The 18848-nt window shown below is 36.7% G+C and overlaps 1 protein-coding gene across 7 annotated transcripts; it reads right to left on the reverse strand.

Annotated features, from left to right (window-relative positions):
* Nucleotides 1-159: 159 nt before the first annotated feature.
* On the reverse strand, nt 160-18294 carry LOC127986118 (DENN domain-containing protein 1A-like). Of its 7 annotated transcripts, XR_008160771.1 has the most exons (25): nt 18144-18288; nt 16794-16858; nt 15065-15108; nt 13905-13954; nt 12918-13037; nt 12738-12807; nt 12364-12444; nt 12223-12276; nt 11890-12000; nt 11694-11794; nt 10891-10936; nt 10656-10757; nt 10380-10505; nt 10071-10172; nt 9611-9698; nt 9456-9493; nt 9264-9335; nt 9047-9103; nt 8811-8927; nt 7920-8006; nt 7364-7434; nt 6099-6227; nt 4843-4889; nt 4607-4756; nt 3546-3694 (listed from the first exon to the last, which is right to left on the reverse strand). XR_008160771.1 is itself a non-coding variant. In XM_052588334.1 (24 exons), exons 1-24 carry the CDS (start codon nt 18158-18160, stop codon nt 2705-2707), a joined length of 3021 nt encoding a protein of 1006 aa, XP_052444294.1. In that variant the 5' UTR covers nt 18161-18288; the 3' UTR covers nt 160-2704. The 7 variants fall into 7 exon arrangements, 4 of the variants coding, with proteins under 4 accessions (XP_052444294.1, XP_052444295.1, XP_052444296.1 ...); XM_052588334.1 differs by having other exon boundaries at nt 160-3694; nt 4607-4889; XR_008160772.1 differs by lacking the exon at nt 6099-6227.
* Nucleotides 18295-18848: the final 554 nt, after the last annotated feature.

Below are 18848 nucleotides of genomic sequence, written 5' to 3' on the forward strand. Positions count from 1 at the left end.
GTAGTTACAGCTAAAATAATTAAAAAAAGTCATGTGCATTTTAACATGTTAAACTGACAGCCCTAGAAAAATATCACAATACGCGCAGGAATACTGGGAAAGAGAACGGTACAAATTAAATGAAAAAATGTGAGCAAAACAAAATATCAAAATCACCACTTTCTCATGAATATACTGGGTGCTTTTTAATAATGGAAAGACAAATAATAACATCCAAATAATAATAACTAAAAAATAAAAAAAAGTGCAAGATCATAATAACAGGACATGAGTTCACATTAGGATACATTCCAAGAGAAAATTGTATTTTACACATCAGAAACACATCTCGACAGTTCCACCTTGCTAAGAGCCGCACTCTCCTACCATTCAAGCTGAGAATCCTCAAAGGATCCTGTCATAATAGGTCCTACAATGTATGTTAAATCCATGCCAGACATATTTCAAAACCTCTTTTACCCAAACATAGTAGGTTATAATGTGACACTTTTCAGCTGGAATACAGAATACAATCACATTCAGTGACGGGCTCAATGACTGCGGTGTAGTGATGTCATCTACAATACTTCACCCAGAACAACTTTTAAAACTAAACATGTTTAGATGTCTTGTCAGTTAAGTCACTGGGAAAAAAATATGACAACTTCAGCTCATCTGACGATTTCCTACTAAAAAAAAAAAATACTTAGTAAATGTTTTTTTGTAAATAAAATAAAAAATGATGGTGTATTGACTTCCATTGCCACTGAAATTTTGTTTTAAATTTTCAGTATATATTACTGACCAAGGACAGTGTAACCCCAATCACATTTCAACCTAACAGCTGATGTGAAATATAAAAATCATATTGTTAACATCAATGCCAAATTTGAACCCAAACATTGGAACAACCCATGCAGTAAGTCTAGGAATACACAACAAATCTCTCACCACAAACAGCTCTGAATTTACACACACGACGCACACACACTCTCATTTAAGGCCAAATTCGAAAGGTGATATAAACGGATAAACTAACAGAAAACGTGATCTTCTAACAGCTCTACAGGGTGGACAGAGATGTTCAAGAACACTTTAATAACACAAATAACATTGTTTCAAATCTTTAAATACAGCAATAAAACCAGAGAAGAAGAGACAAAAGTTCACTCCCTGATGTTCCCTGACATGGACGAAGACATGTTTCTTTTGGATTTGAGTGTTTGGTTGTATACAATTCTTTTCCATGTCAAGATTTACACAAACAGTGTTCTCCTACATGCAAGTCTCAGACAAAAAAATAGCAAAAAATGGCATGAAACAAAGATCCTCCAACACTGATTGTGTCTAGTGCTGAACCAAACCCAGAAAACAGGCACAGTCAGACAAAAAGTTAGAGTTAGGATTCATTTGAACACACTTTATAGCAGTGTGTATGTTTAAAATGCGCAAAAAGGTTTAGAATAAATACCCATAATGCAGAGTGCATGGCAGTAGCAGGTTAGATGGAAAGGGTAGTGCTTAAAAGAAGGGTGGTGACTGGTTGCTTTATGAAAGCTGTAAGTCTATCGTGTGATGCTCAGAATAAAACGAGAACTTCAACATCGAATCAAAGCAAGTGGACAATTAGCATCTAAATTAAACTATTTTGAAACCATAAGACCCATTTTAATACTTTTGGACTGACACGCAGACAAACAAAACTAGAGGTAAAGCCAGTACCAGTGAGGGCATTCACCATGTATTTAACCTAAAAACACACTCGTGATTGGTTAATCTATAGAAAATTACCAATTTTTGGGGGTCAAAAATTAATGCATCAAATGCATACTGCATTTTTGACCTCTGACTCCAGACCTCTAGGGGGCAGTGTTGTGTTTTACAGGGCTGTTTAATCCGACCCATTCTGAGCACTACCATTCAGCTTCACTTTATCACACTCTATACACTAAGCATTGAGTAGTATATAGCTTCTACTAGAGCACGATATCTAGTGCCGTATGAATTATTGTATGCTGTGTGTAATGTAGTGCAAATATGAAGTAACTGGCAGGTACCTCAATCATAACCTTATATGCCATTTGCATTATAGAGTCCAGAATGTAGGATGCCCTTTTGTCATGTAGCAAGTAGTGTTTGATGAGTAGTACGCCATCTACTAGGGATTAGCAAATATTTGTATTCAAGTGCATTATAAATGCCAATTTAACAATCATTTGTAGAAGTTCAAACAAGGATTTGAATTAATATGAGTGTAGGATTAAAAACAAGCTTCTTATTAAAACAGTACTGATTGTTAAGAGGATGTGCGATTACCGTTATAAATGCAACAATGGCAGTCTAATCGCTAATGTAGGACTTGGGTCATATTACTGTGTGGTATCTTTAGTATTGTCGTCTGATTCCAATGGAAACTAGACTGCTAGCTACAGAAAATACAGTGTTATCCTGCTAATATGGTTTTTCAGTGTTAAACTTGCTGCTATTGGCACAACACCGTTCATCCGGATGCTATGGGAAATACATCATTAGCATGTGTATGCATAAGGCTAATTGTGTGAGCTAGGCGCAAAAAAAAAAAAAGCACAATACACTCTGAGAGGGAAAATGTCCAACAGTGCTTTCAGGCCACTAGGGAGCACAATCTTAAATACCCACTGGCTCCAAATGTGCAGTTCCTCACTGTTTGGTAGCAGCCGTAGAGGAAAGATGTGGGGGGGGACAGCTAGTCAAACGTTTCCCACCTTTTTCGCAAATCATCTACCTTCTTTTTGGGGGGTGTGGTCATTACAGTTGGTGTGGTTGCCATAATAAGAAGGTCACCGAATGGGTCACGGGGTTCATCTGTAGAGACTTGTGCAGGCTGGGTCAGAGTAGTAGGAGCAGGTGAGTCCAAAAGTGTTGAAAGAGAGCCGCTACTGCTGGAGGATGGAGGAACACGTACAGCTGCCCATGCCCCTCCAGTTGGGGTCACACCCACAGCAGATGTCTGACCGAAAACTGAGAATGGGTGGGCAGAGGTGTGAAAGTAGTTGGCACCTGGGGGAGTCATATAGGCTGGGGCAAAAGGGTTGCTTGGGACAACAGGACCATAGTGCCTTTGAGACTGGTACTGGGGTGGTTGGGTAAAGGGGTTCAGTGATACTGGATGGGGCAAGGTGGGCAGGTTTGGGGGGTTGGGTCGAGGAGGGATAGGGGGTTTAGTAATGGACTGGGTGGCCTCATTCTTCGTTGCTCGGCACAGAGGGTCCAACAAGCTGAGCAAGTCCTGTCCCTCATTCAGCTCGTTGGGCTTCAACAAATCCGCCTGAGTTTGTGATTGGGACTGAGGAGACATGTTCAGTGCTTGCCGAAACTCTTGCCCTCCAGCAGACACTCCTCCCTCCTTTTCACTGGCCTGTTTAACCCCGCGCAGCAGGGTCACAGCAGGTGCCAGAACTGCACCCGGTTCAGGTGTTTTTCGACCTTGGGGACGAGGGATTGTGATACAAGCCCCTTCGGTCTTCTCTCCACTGGGATTTGAACTCTCTCTGCTGGGTGGCGTCGCCTCTGGGAGTTCCAAGGGTGGCATAGAGAGAGGTCTCTCCCAGGAAGGTGACTCTTGGCCAAGCAACGTGGACGGGTCTTCTCTTTGGCTCCAGAGCTTGCTGTATGGATTGGTGGTTTTAAGACCAGGTAGTGTGCGCGTGCGCTCACCAGAAGTAAGATCCATCCGCTGGAGAACAAACAATTATAACAGGTTTTAAGATAGATAAAGGCCATATACACTGATAAATTTGGTTGCTTTGGAGTGCTTAAAATCCTGTTTGCACACCTAGAGTTTGTTTGCTTGAAGTGACAACTGTAATAAATTCCTAAAAGATGATAAAACGTTGCTATGGTTCTCAACATTATTTTCAGTTTGGCAGAGTTTGGCAGGGTCTCCTATATTCCCCAAAAGTGGAACAATAATTTAAGGCAGCATTTCTCAAACCTGATTTATGCATTTTCTCTGATCAGATAGCTATCCAATCGTGAAAAGACCAGGTGTGAATGCCCTCCAAAACACTTTAAAGAGGGATTTAAATCCGATCGCTTAAATCACTTCACGATGTGGTCTGGTCCGCATTCCAGATGAAATGAGCAGCAGAAGATGAGTATCTCTTCAGCAGATGAAACAAAGTAAATCAAAGCCGCTCAACACACAGTCATCATTATTAAAAGTAGCGAGATTAACTTATCTTTCTAGTGCTGAGGCCACACTCTCTCCTGTTGTGGTCTTTGATCTTGAAATTATCTGTTAATGAATAAAATAGCATAAAATGCAGCACATATCTGTTGCTTACATTGAGGTGAAATCCATTAAATTTGCATATAGCGCAGGAATTGAGGATCGGATTTGTAACTATTTTGCGGAGACACATTTATGTGGCCGAGACAAGTGTAAATGGAACCACTTTAATAAATCAGATAGCTATCTGATCAGAGAAAATGCACTTAGTGACCAGGTTTAAATAGGCCCAAAGAGTTCAAAAATTTGTACTTTTGATGTGGCTTCAGGAACAAAGTTGGGAAACACTGATTTATGGGATTCTCTTGTGCATTAAAATGTGGCTGTCACTCCCAAAACTTTGCAGCACGATCTAACCTGGTAGTTGAAGTTGACATGTTGTGGGTCTGCTCGAAGCTCCTCCAAACTTCTGGCGGAACTGAGTGTAGAGTGTGTGCTGTGAGAAGGTTTTGTGGTATTTGTGGTTTCTGTATATTCTGACTCCCCCTGCTGACTACGGAAGGCATCCTGCAACAGGCTCAGGTCAGAGAACTTGTCTAGCACAGGTGTGGACGGAGCAGTGTTACCTTGGAAGCGCTCCTCAACCTCCTCACCTTCTTCCACAAGCTCTGCCTCTTTCAGAGACCTGTATGGCTGAGGCCTAAGTCACATGTTCAAACAAAAACACGTTCACACACATCCACCCCACAAAAACACACAAACAAGCACACGGACGCACAATTATAATTTTCATGTTAGATGGAGAGCTGTTGAAATGGGCAGATTTGATCAACAAAACAATCTAAATCACTTTAGACAAATAAGCGGTTGCATGTCTCAGACTAAGCCATCACATTCTTTATATCTAGCCATGCAATAAAACTGGTTTAAGCCAACATCAAAAGCAAATATAGCTTGCCACAGCTAAACTAAATAATATGTCATACAGCAGCCCCAAAAAGACACTTGAGACACTTGAAAATGACATTGTCATTGCATTAGATAACATATTGCGCTCTGGGCCTGATCCAAGACTAAACACTGCTGTATTCTTGATTATATGCAGAACTTCAATAGTGCAAACAAGAGAAATCTAGAGCTGACAAAAGTTTGGACAAGAAGTTTGTTAGTTTTAAGTACTTTGTCAATGGAGACTAAACACGCTGGCCCATTCTGTATTACATGTCTATGCACAAAGTTCAACTAAAGGAACACTGATAGAAGATTAGGGGGCCAAGAACCAAGCCCTGGGGTATCTCTATGTACAGTCGATACAATTTATGCAGACAAATTGGTTCTACATTACTATAGATTAGTTCCAGAACTACAGTGTGTTTTGAACAGTATCAGTATATTTAATACTTGGTTGGTATTGTGTATCTTTACACTTTTTAGTGTGTCCAAATACTTTTTGGGGGCACAGTATGTAAAAAAGCCATAAAATATTCACTTTTAAGGGGTCATATGATGGCATTTAAATTTTTCTTTTATTCTTTGGAGCGTTACAAGCTCTTGGTACATAAATAAAATCTGTGAAGTTGCAAAGACTTATGTCCCTTCACTCTCATCACAACAATATGTTAAGGGGCGTAAGATTTCCGTAATACTTGAGGTATTTGGCCAATCACAACGCACTGGCTATCTGGCCAATCAGCATACACCTTGCTTTTCAAACCAAGCGTTTCAGAAGGTGGGGCATAGAAGAGAAGCACTAATGTACAGTATGTGGAAAATAATGTGTTTTTTTTAACCTTAAACCACAAACAGATTTCATTACACCAAATAATGTCATTTTTAGCAGCATCATATGACCCCTTTAAGACTAATGGACATTAGAGAAATCAAGGATGAAAACCACTTGAACAGAGACCATTCAAAAGGAGCAGAAAGCAGTAAGTGTTCAGGAAAAGCAGCAATGGAGTCGTCATCCTGAGACAGCTCGTCACCCGAAGAATCCTCGCATAGAAACACTGTATAGTGACGGGTTGGACGCATGTAACTACAGCGTCAACGGGCATGCATACAGAGATGCACAGCAGCAACAAAAAAAGAAAGCATAAACAAATTGGCAAAGACAAAGAGAGCCAAGTATCAGGTGTAACCACACACAAACACAAATCACAAAAACGGCCATCCCAGTGTGAAAGAGAAAACACAAGAGTGAAGGAGAAAAAGAAAGAGTAAGTGAGACATGCAATCACACAATCAAAACCACAACATTTTTACTGTGCTGATTTGTATGTGATAAGATATTTGAGGGATAATGTATAGCTTAAAACTATTAAAAATATCAAACTAACAAAAACATGAAATAAAACAAATATTGAAAACGCTGAATTAAAAAAAATGTTTTGGCAACAAACTAAAAAAAAGCTTTGGTTAGTTTATGTAGGTTTAAGGACTAAAATTGCTAGCTGATATAAAATGAAACTTTAAAATACACTGGAAATATTTAATTTTAAAAATTCAAATGAAAAAAGTACATAAAATCACTAAACATTAAATTCAAATTAAAACTTGAAAACTGCTAAATCTAATTATTATTATTAAGTAAATAAAATTTACTATTTGAAAAAGTATAAAATAAAAACTTGTTCTCAGCCAATATTGCAAACAAAACAGGAACAGCAAACAGGTGCAAACATCTGCTGGCTCTACATTATCCCACTTATTACACTGATATTAATCTAATAAATAAGGGAAATATATTTGATTTTAAAAAATTCATAATATTTTTTTAAAATTGGATTAAGTATTCTGCGAAAACAGTTCATTACAAAATAAACAATCTGACTAACAACAAGAAAAACACTGATACAATAATACTGTATTATCTTTATATAATAGCCTACCAATCTACAAAACAAGTTACTTTTTCCTAAACAATTTAGTCAGCATGCATAGCTACAAATTATCATGTCATCCTCTATTTTAATTTCACTCATCCAGATCTTTGTGTATCTACCTGTTCACGATTCTTCTGAATGGACAAATATAAAGTTAGCTGTAGCTGGCATTGAACAATAAAATCTGACCAATGCCATGAATGTGAAGTAAAATGCTCCCTAGATAGAAACACAAAGACCATTGTCTATTTGTTTGTGTTTTGCGATTACATGTGAGAAAGGATCTTACTGTTCAGGGCTTCCTTCTATGCCGATGTTACTTCGCGGTCTCTTTGGCACCAGAGGCCGTGGAGGTCGAACCTGCAAACATACAAACACAGGTTTTTTTTAAATGGTATGCCAATGTTTTAAAAAGTTCTGGATTTGTTAAATCCTTGTAGATGTCACTGCAGTCACTGTTAATTTAGAAGTCAATCGCTCCTTTTAGACACCAATTATCAGAGGTCAAGATCCTGTCAAATGTAAACAGAACTGTGGTATATAAGACCTGAAGAGTGGCAGACAGAATAAAGCACCCTTTAAACCGAACAAAAAAAGTTTGTGAGGTAGAAGAGTAAGTGCAAACACACGACAAACTCATTCATGTGTGAGTGTGCATTATTCTGTAGAAAAATAATTGATGTTAGATCACACAGGCATGTAAATACACACACATACATGCACACGAACAGTATCCTGTCAGAACACACAAATATAACACACTCCAGTGCAGCAGCCAGGGCAGGGCAGAATATTTGAGCTCAGGGTGACAGGTCAGAGGTCAGGGATGAGAGTGCTTTACTCACTGGTCGTGTGCTGCGATGTAGTTTGGAGGGATTGGGGGGAGGGGGGCGTTGTGGCCGAGGGGGCCGTAGGGAACGTGACTGCTCAGTCTGGTCCAAACACGCATACATACACACATACACACACTTTTATCTGTGATGACGTCTTTCGCAGTTGCTAAAAATACTAATTACTACATCCATGTCAACCAACCTTCCATCTGAAATAGGCATGTAGCGATATCAAAGCTTCATAATCACAATAATAGCTGAAGCTTTTATCAGATATTAAAATACATTACATACATTAAAAACAGGTTGAAATAGATGAGCAAACTTTACTGCTAGCCTCCTAATTACAAGTTTAACAGTGTATTCAAATAACAAAAATAACTTACCATTAGATACAATAAAACAATACAGAATAAAAATGTCAAAAGTAAACAAATGTTTCAAACTGATTGAAGTACAAAAGAGCACATCAATAAAAACATTACAATAAAGAATCAAAACATTTCCAGATAATATCATCACATCTTTTCTAGGCTGGTCTTTACCACATATTAAAATTTCTGAGTGTAAACAAAATGTTTAAAAATAAAAATTCAGATTTCATTGTTGATAAACACCATAGCGAATACACAAATCTGAATAGCTATAACATGTAAATACTCTTTGTTGAAAGTTGCGCATCACAGTGTTCTAAATTTTGTATAATTGTAAAACAAATTTTATAAAAAAAATATAATATAAACCTATAATTATTAAGCTTTTTTGAAGCTGCCACATTTATAATACCATACATGTCCATTACAGTGATATACTACATCATTTGAAATAAACAATTTACACTACATTAATGCTCTTCGCCAAGACTGTAATTTCCAAATTAGTTATATAATACCCCACACCCACCTGTCCAAAGTGAACTGTGATTGGACGTCTCTGATCCCAGGTGAGGGAGTCTTTGCTCTGTGTAGAGGGTAGGTGGGTGGAGCCAGGCTCTTCTGAGTAACCATTCTCTGTAAGCTCCTGCAATTAAATACACAGTTGCTTGCGCATTATTAAAAATTGCATGTACATACAGAATGTTAATGCAAAAATAATGAATAATTGTGTTTGTGTTTGTGTGCACGTGATTATATGTGCACCTTTTGTTTGAGTCTACTCTTTACTTCTTTGATGCCCATCTTGGCATGGTCTTTGGCCTGTAGAGAAAACATGAGGCGATCCCTTAAACAGGCAGCACAGAGACATTTCTCATAGAAAGAGAGAAAACAACTGAAGAAACTCTCTCACAGACAAAACTAGAGTTCACTCACACACATAGAGAACTGAGAAAGAAAGTGTTTACACATGCATACTTACAAATTTGTAAACTGTCTTCATCGCAGGATTTGCCTTTGTCTTCACTGTGTTTAAGATGGCCCCACTGCCCTTCTGTATGTCAGAAGTGAAAAAGACATCATCAGACTGAGGGAAAACGCTCATGAGTAAATACACAAAGAATCAGGTCAAATCAGCCTCTCCAGCGAACATAAAAAAAAAAAGAAATTTCACCTTCACTGTGAAAAGCCACTGATATGTCTTATCACTGCCTGTAACATAAATATTGAACATTCACAGAGAAGAGTGAATGTAAAAACAGTAATAGCACAAAATTACATTAAATTATTAGCTTTAAAATAAATATTGACAAATTAACAGTCTCTTACCAGCATATTCTCCAATATTGATCTCCTCCTCAAACTGATCGCTGAACCCTTCACCAGAGTTCAACAGCTCCAGACGCCCGTCTATAAACTGCAAACACACACATTAAACCAATAGGTGTCACATGAAAGGGACTATTGCAATGCTTCATAAAATAAACGTGATTTTCCATTTAAAATAAGCTATACAAGAGGTTAGCCAAAGTTGCCAAAGCTATAAAATTGCCATGTAAAGCAGTATTATGTATATACTATTTTAATATTAATATGCATGAAAAGTACTAGAAACACTGGTAATAAGAATAAGAATAAGAAGAAAACAGCTGCTGTTCTATAAAACAAATGATAAACTTAAGTGTTTAGACGTGTAAAGAATATTTATTCAAAGCTGTATTTATAATTAGCTTTTTGTAAAACAATAAAATCTATATTGTATGCTCTCATTTAGATGTTTGTGTAATACCTGTTTAAAGAACTGCAGCTGTATAGCGTTCTGTAGAAACTGTCTCATTGTGCTGGATCGGTGTGTGATGAACGTTTCCTCACTGAATGTAATTGGCTCCTCCTGAACATATGGACAAAGGAAGTCAAAAACATCTAAACCAGAGCATTTATATTCACAAAGCCACATGGACTGTCCACTAGGGGACACTGTCTCACAGTCATCCTGGTCGGCTTAACAATTACTTCATCAAATGCTCAGAGCCAACCTTTATGAGCCTGAACTTCATTCAAAACCATAAGCATATCAATACTTCAAACTCTCTCTCACCGGTTCAATGTGTAGCGCGTTCCTGTAACTGCCAAACAGAGCTGCCTGAGCCTTCAGAAACGCTCTGGCTACTCCATCTCCTGTCGTCGAGGAAACTTTTCTTAGGCGGTTCTTTAAAGATGAAACCTACAACACACGTATATCACTTGCTGCAACCTTCACAAACATATTTCTATATCAGATCATCACTGACATATCGAAATCAACACCATGATCGGAAACCAGATCAGACTTTCTGGAGATCAGAGCAGGTCGTGTTCATGCTTATTGACTCACCACATCATTAGGAAGGCTTTGCAGGTCATCAAACGGTGTTTCAAGAGTGTTTGTGTCTACATTGAGAAGTACCACATCATCTAAAGCCATACCTCGCACCTTCTGTTACGACAACACACACAAACACAGACACACGCAAAATATGCTACACTAAAACAAGTAACTCAATACAACAGCACTGTGATTTAAATATGAATATGCATGTACGGTAAAATAAAAGAAAGCAATCGGTCACCTCCATAAGACTGGAATGAACTCCGATGAGGTATGGCATTGGAGCGCTAACAAAAAAAAAAAACAATAGTTCAGTACAGTTTCTGCCTTTTAAAATTTATTTAATATATTATATTACATTACATGTACGCGGTACTTCTCAAAAGTTTTTAAACATTATGCGGAGCAAAGCTACATTTATTCAATAAAATACAGTAAAAACAGTAATGTTGTGAGATATTACAATATGTAATGTATTTGAATTCTTTTTTTAAATATTTTAAGAACAAGTTAATAATAATATTTCATGAATTTATGTTTATTGTTATTTTGACGCCATATCAACAGTATTTAAATATTTGTCCAATAAAAGTTTGATAGATTGTTTACAATTATTTTAAAAAATATTGTCTAAAAAAACAACATACAAAAATACATGCAAAATACAAAACATGAATAACAAAAGAATTTCTAATGTAATTTGAAATGGCAATTATATTAAAAAACAAAATCAAGAATAAATAAATTGGTTTCTTTTGCCTTTTCAATATGAATGAGTAAGCCCCAAGAGTCTGATTTTAAAATATATATTTATTAATCTTTTTATGAATTTAATAAAACCATTTGTTAATTAATTAAATCCTCCTAAATGTGCCAAATAGTGCCTTTTTATAATATAAAAAATAAGGTCAAGTAATTAGCTACTTAATTTGAAAAGAATCTAAATATGAAGTTCTTAACAAGTATGTATGTGTAAATGTGTATGTGTGCGTGCGTGTGTGTGTGTGTGTGTGTGTGTGTGTGTGTGTGTGTGTGTGCACTCACCAGCAGTAGTCTATTATGTGCTGTGGCAGGACTGGAATGTAAACATGCTGCCAGTACATGGGATACAACATGGCTGCCGCACCATGAACACATGCGGTTAACTGAGAGGGAGAATGAGGTTTATTAATACCTCGAAAATGAGTAAAGAAGCAACCAACAATAGAGAGAGAGAGATAATGGTAGAGATGTTACTCACAGTGCTCAGCTTGCTGCAGCTAATGAGGATTCGCCTTTCGTACAGCATGCTAGCGTACAGGTGCAGCATGTTATTCACATCCACTGCTACGAAATACTCTGTCAGATTTCTCTGCAAATACATAAAAAGAAATCATATATCCTTTCTTTAATAAGTGTCAGTGTGTTATATGGATTGCTGAATTAGCTTGAATTTTCTAGGTATATTTGACAATTTTCACAGTCATTTTAAACATCTATTTTCAGAAGTCCTTAGTTAAAATTATAACTAGACCCAACCAATTAATTTTGTATAAATCTGACTAACATGGTCAATGTAATAAGTCAGACTTACATTTTCAGGTATACTGGGTAATTCCCTAGGATCAGGCACTGTGAAAAACAAATGCTAGAGAGAGAGAAATATAATTAGCTTTATACAATAAATTAATTTTAATATGAAAATCGCTTCTGATAAAGTGTTACTGTATATTACCACACTCAAATGCACAGGCACTCCAGGGTCAGGGATGGTTAACGTGTGAAGAGACTCTAACAACTCTCTCCATTGACTGTCCTGTTACACAAATACACCCAAATGAAAACAGCAAGTTTCATTTCAAATACAATATCAAATGCAAGTTTCAAAATTAAAGTCCAAATCTAATGAACAGTAGTTTAAATCTGAAGAATACTAACTTTGTCTGAGGGAAAATTGTAGATATTAAACCCATCCTTTTTTATTTGCTTTTATTAAAAATAATTTCTTTACACAAAATGTAAAAAGTTATATTTCAGGGTCAGGTTAAAGAACTCAGCAAGAAATCCTCTTTGACACAACTCAGTTAATGTTGTATGTGCATCACTGACCTGTCCTTTAGTTGTATGGTCTGCCAGGATATTCAGCAGCTTGTAAAACACCTCAAACCAGGGCAGGTAGCTGAACAGATATGTTTAGACTACAATTAGATTAAGCTGATCTAAAGTAGGTGGATGATGAAAATAGACCAATTTAACTTAATTTGTACTCTTAACCCCAGCAGTTTGTACCTGAGGATGCAGTGGCAGCTGTGAGCTCCCGATGAGAGCCGGCAGAAACCGAAGCGTTGTTTGCTCTCGATATCCGTCAGAACAAAAGTGAAGTTCTGCCCCACCTGGCCCACTGTCATACTGGAAGAAAAAAAAAATCAAACTTTTGGTCAGAACATATAAATTCAAGGTGCAAGAGGTGCTGGAATCAAATGAAATGATGGTAACACTTTCGTTTTTCGTAGAGCTGCTTTACAGCTGAAATGTGTATAATTTACGATTTTTTAAGACTGAACTGAATCAACACTGAACTGGCTCAAGCTGCATAACAACACTAGACAGCAGTCAAGTCAAATTCAGTAGTTGCTGAATTGAGCTTCTTTCCAAACAGCTGATAAAAACATGATAATCCACATGACTCCAGTCCATCAATTAATGACTTGTGAAAGTGCAAAGCTGCATGTCTGCAATAAACAAATCCATCATTAACATATTTTTAACTAGAAACTTCCACCTATAATACAGGTCCTCTATCCATAATATTGCTTTTACCAGTGAAAAAGATACCTCGGCAGAATCAAGAGTGAAATATGCACATATCAAGCACTGTTTATAAGCCAAAACAGATCTAAATAAATATTTTGGTGGATTTTGATGCGAGAGGACAACAGGATACTTTTTTTTTTTTTTTTACTAAAGGAAGAGTTATTATGGATTATGGAGCAAACCAAGCACTTTGCTTCACAAGATAATTGATGGACTACAGTCATGTGGTTTATTGTGATGTATTTATCAGTTGTTTAGACTCTCATTCTGACGGCACCCATTCACTGAAGAGGATCCATTGGTGAGCAAGTGATAGAATGCTGAATTTCTCTAAATCTGTTCTGAATATGACACAAAGTCATCTACATATTTGATGGTCTGAGGTGCAAATTTTCATTTTTGGGTGAACTATTCTCTATATAAATAAAGGTGACTTGATTTGATTAAATATTGTAATATTACCTGTCCATATTGAAGGGGAAACAAAATTTTGGGATAGTCTGTAGCGTTTCCTGAAAATAGATTGTGAGAAAGAAAGAAAGAATTCATACACTGAGACATAACCATTAGCTTCATTCACACAAAAGACCACCGTGTACAGAACAAACTGTGTGTGTGAGGAACTATGCTGTTGCTTCGGTACCCCTCCATATGGACTTGAGCCCCCAGGGGTTTGTGTACGTGTATGTTTTCCTGCCCTCATCTGTGTCAGGAGTTAGGGATTATCCTTAACAATAGCATGACAGAAGAGAGGGAGGGGACACAGCACAGATTACAGAGCTTCACCGCTGGGCCGACACCAAGAATGCCTTCTGGGACCACTGGATCCAACTATCAGGGTGAGTAAAGCAGTGTCTGTGTGTGCGCTGAGGGAGTGTGTGAAACTGCAATCAACAGGTTTATAGCGTGAACAGGTACACACATCTGTTCCAGTTCTATGCACACACAGAGAATTACATCTGCTTCAGTAGGTGAAGTTTAAAAATAGTTGCTTTGTTTGCTCCCCGTGTCCTATTTAAAGCATTATAGCTTCATTAATGATGAGAATAAGAGATAACTTTTGATTTGTAAGTTTATATTAATTCATTATTAATACAATAATTTATAGTTATAAAATTAAAATAACAATGATAAATCATTCATTTGTTTTTTATTTTATTTTTTGGTATGACTATTGTTCAGATTTAATTCAAATGAAGTTATAACCGTGGATAACAACATTTTGTCTTTTCTAGTAAATGTCTTTATTACTGATTTATGGAAATATTGTTTAAAGGAAGTATAAAACATAAAATAGTTGCTGGTCATTGTTTTCAGAGGCACACAATATTTAGATTTAGCATACATATTTGCTCTCTACTTCCCCATATATCATTCACATCTTTTTTTGGTTTCTAAAGAAGCCAGAGTCAGAATCTTAAGCGAGTTTGGTTAAAACTCCATAAAGAGGGTGTTTGGTACCACAGAGCCCTCAGAAAAATGACACACACTCTCTAGTGGTTAAACTCCATCTGTCAGAACAGGTGCTCACAGCATTATCACTGAGGTGAACAACAATTACCAGATCCCAACATCCCTAGAGAGACAGAGAGAGAGACGAGAGTGAATAATGAAGTGCAAACCTGGTCAGTGTATGTGTCGGGGAAACTCCTTCGTACCTCTGGTCCTAAAAACAACCCAGAAATCATATAATTAATCAAACACACAGATAGAATAGCGTTCAGTGGGATATATGAGAGTCTGTGGATGTGTGAACAACACTGTGGGAGGGTTTGTCTCAGGAGAACAGACCCAAGATGCTTTGCTCCTGCTGCCATCATCAAACCATGCGGTCACCGAGCAACGGTAACCCTAGGGGTCTGCATGGTGGGAATTCACACAGCTCATGTACATACTACATACACTAGCTTTAAAAAGTTTGAGGTCTTGTCTTTTGATGGAAATTAAAGGGGTCTTATGATGCAATTTCAATGTTTCCTTTCTCTTTGGAGTGTTACAAGCTCTTGGTGCATGAAGAAGATCTGTAAAGTTGCAAAGACTGAAGTCTCAAAACCAAAGAGATATTCTTTATCAAAGTTAAGACTCTTCCACACAGCCCTAAAACAGCTCATTCAAGCATGCCCCCACACACGTCTACATCACTATGTGGAAATATTTGTGTAATGCCCCCCAAATGTTCATGCAAAGAAAGAAGACGTGTTTCAGTAACACAGCAGTCATGTCAGGGAGATGCTGTGTGTATCAAAAGCATTTTATTTGGCCTTCTGAAAGTAGATGCAGTAGATGAGGGACTTTTCTAGAAAATGACACATTTGAGAGAGGCGGGGCATAGAGGACCCAAAATAATGTACAACTTTTGAAATATAATGTGTTTTTTGAGCATTAAAGCATGTCAACATATTCTGTTACACCAAATACACAAAATAATGATCTTTAAAAAAAAGCATCATATGACCCCTTTAATACTTTTATTCAGCAATGATGCATTACACTGGTCAAAAGTGACAATAAAAACATTTATAATATTACAATATTATATTTTAAATAAATGCTGTTCTTTTGAACTTTCTATTCATCAAAAAAAAAGTACTTTATCAGTGTTTCCTCAAAAATATTAAGCACAAACTGTTTTGAACTTTGATAATAAAACAATAAATCAGCATATTATAATGACTTCTGTAGGATCATGTGACACTGAAGATTGGAGTAATGCTGACAATTCAGCTTTGCATCACTGAAACAAATTACATTTTAAAACATATTAAAATAGAAAACAGTTATTTGAAATAATAAAACGTTTTATTATTTTACTGGATTTTTTATCAAATAAATGTAGACTTAGTTAGCATAAAATACTTATTTCAAAAACATTTTAAAAATCTTACTTTCTTCAACATTATAAACATAGTATATATCTTGTTTACTGCTACTAAACTAAAAAAAAAAAAAAGAAGAAGAAAAAAAACAACAACTGTTGAATCTCTTGCAAAGATTTTAATGAAATAAAACATATAAAATAAAAATTTGTGTCACCATAGCAGTCTGGTCCCAGGTAAACAAATTTTACCTGGGAGAGTGATAAAACGCTCAGTAGCCTTTGTTTATTTAAGTACTTTTTTATTTATTTATTTTTAGGATTTGCTCATTTAACCACTACAAATTAATCATATATGAAACTAAAATTTCTAATCTAGTTCTCTTCCCTGCTAGAAAAGACTGAAAAAAGGAAACATAATTTTAATTAAACAGAACTACAATGTATAACTGTATTCTGAGGAAGTATGTGTGGGCGAAAGGCATATTTTGTATTTTTCTGAAACATTATCCTACTGTTAGTGTGAAAGGACTCACCAGAGCCAGCCGTCCCAGAATGCACCACCTCCATGTACACCTCAAAGGGTGACCCAGGGCTCTCCCTAATACATAAATAACACAGGGTCAGAGGTCACATATGAATACGCTCTAAAGAATGTGACTACTAAGAAAGACAACAGAAAAATGTATCATAGTTGAGTATTTTAGATATTCATTTTTAAGTTAAGAAAATGATAATTAACACCGGATCTGGTACCAAGTTGGTGGAAAAGTGGTAAATGTGAGCATGCAAAACACATGCCTTCTGCAAAAAATAACATCCAGTCATAAAGTCCGCCTACCACATGAAAAATGTAACTAAACGGCTGTTGTGGTATAGCTAAGGGACCATGATCTGATTTGAGGTCAAAGGTGAGATTAATATGGTCACATTCCCCACCTTACAGATAGTAGGCTCTTCAACTGTACAGAAAATAAGATCTTATTTGACTACCAAAACAGAAACCAGAAGATAATCTTTTCAGCTATTTATAAATTAAAGTTAGCATAGGAGTCACCTAAAAATAACACTGACACTGACAGAAATGGAGTAAGTACAACAGACATAAATCCATAAAGATACTATTAAAATAAGGATAATATTTCAGCAAAATATCAACTGAATCTGATCTAGAAGTGAGTGTTTAAAAATATCAGAGTTCACGATATCGAATACCTCTACTGTCTCTCAAATAGAAACAGAAAGATCAACAAACACCATACACTAAATTAATGTCTTTCCATCATGTGGCTGTACAACAGAAGCATGTACTAAGCTTTTTAGTGACGGAAAATGTGTTTATGACTGATTGTGTTCTGTCATTCAGGTTGTCTTATCGTGGGCCGATTTTAAACCCTGAAACACTGTGATCACACTGGCACTGACTGGCCTCCATCATCTCTTATTCATAAAGTGCATTGAATTACCAAAGCAAGTAAGTGTCACTGAGCTGGAAACACTGTAAATAATCTCCAAAACTCCTACACGTAGATATGCATTTGTTAAATCATTTTGTGAATGTTGTTTCTTAATAACATAACGAAGTAACATACATTAATTATTGTAGGACATGTAAACAATGATCAGTGTCATGGGCTTCGTGTGTCTCCATCTACAAGACAGTACTGTACAAATACACAAGCCTCCGTGTAATATAATACATGAAAACATAAATAAGTACTACGTTAATTATGCAAATAACAAAATAAACACCTAAATCCCCCAAACACAGTCTCTCTCTGTCGCAACAAGTCTAAACAGGCCTTTTAGGGAGGTCAAAACTCGCATTTATAACAACACTGTAACTGTTATGTGATACAAAAGGGAATAGAGACGATGACGCTTACTTGATACGAGAGCCCATTTTATCCTTTAATTAAATCCAATCCGTTCCTCAGAGTAATGTGACAATAACCCGCTGTCGGAGTTATATTTCCCGTTATCCCCGTCACATACTGCACTGGAACGCCATGGTATCCACGCGCAGATCACGGTACTACGGCCGTGGGGAATTATGGGAGTTGTAGTTTTTTGGGCGCGTCTCCTGCTGTCGACCGAAACACGCCGAACTACAATTCCCACATAGCGAAAAAGCCGTGGCGTATGATTCGCCTGACACAGAAGGGAGTGTAGTATGAAGTCTGGCCATTGCAACAGTGAATTGCAATGACTGTCACAGCTGTATGGCAGATGGACACTGCGGATGTGTTTGTTGTTAAGAGTGCAGATTAATTCAGAGTCTAAAACTACTGGGGTGTCATTTATGGAAGGAGAATATACTGTGGTATTTTGGTATATATGTGGTATATATATATATATATATTTACATTTACATTTACTTTTATTCATTCAGACGCTTTTATCCAAAGCAACTTACAGATGAGGACAGTTGAAGCAATCAAAAACAACAAAAAGAGCAATGATATATAAGTGCTATAACAAGTCTCAGTTAGGTTAACACAGTACACGTAGCATGGGCTTTTAAATAATATAATAAATAAAAAGAAAACAGATAGAATAAAAAAAGAATAGAGCAAGCTAGGGTTAGAGGT

The sequence above is a fragment of the Carassius gibelio genome, chromosome B21 (genome assembly GCF_023724105.1).
Source record: "Carassius gibelio isolate Cgi1373 ecotype wild population from Czech Republic chromosome B21, carGib1.2-hapl.c, whole genome shotgun sequence".
In the NCBI taxonomy this organism is placed as follows: domain Eukaryota; kingdom Metazoa; phylum Chordata; class Actinopteri; order Cypriniformes; family Cyprinidae; genus Carassius; species Carassius gibelio.

Coding starts and splice junctions, on each gene's coding strand:
- LOC127986118 (XM_052588334.1), bottom strand. Junction 11,795..11,889: donor GCTGCAGCAAGCTGAGCACT/GTGAGTAACATC, acceptor TCTCCCTCTCAG/TTAACCGCATGTGTTCATGG. Junction 10,937..11,693: donor CACATAATAGACTACTGCTG/GTGAGTGCACAC, acceptor TTTTTTTGTTAG/CGCTCCAATGCCATACCTCA.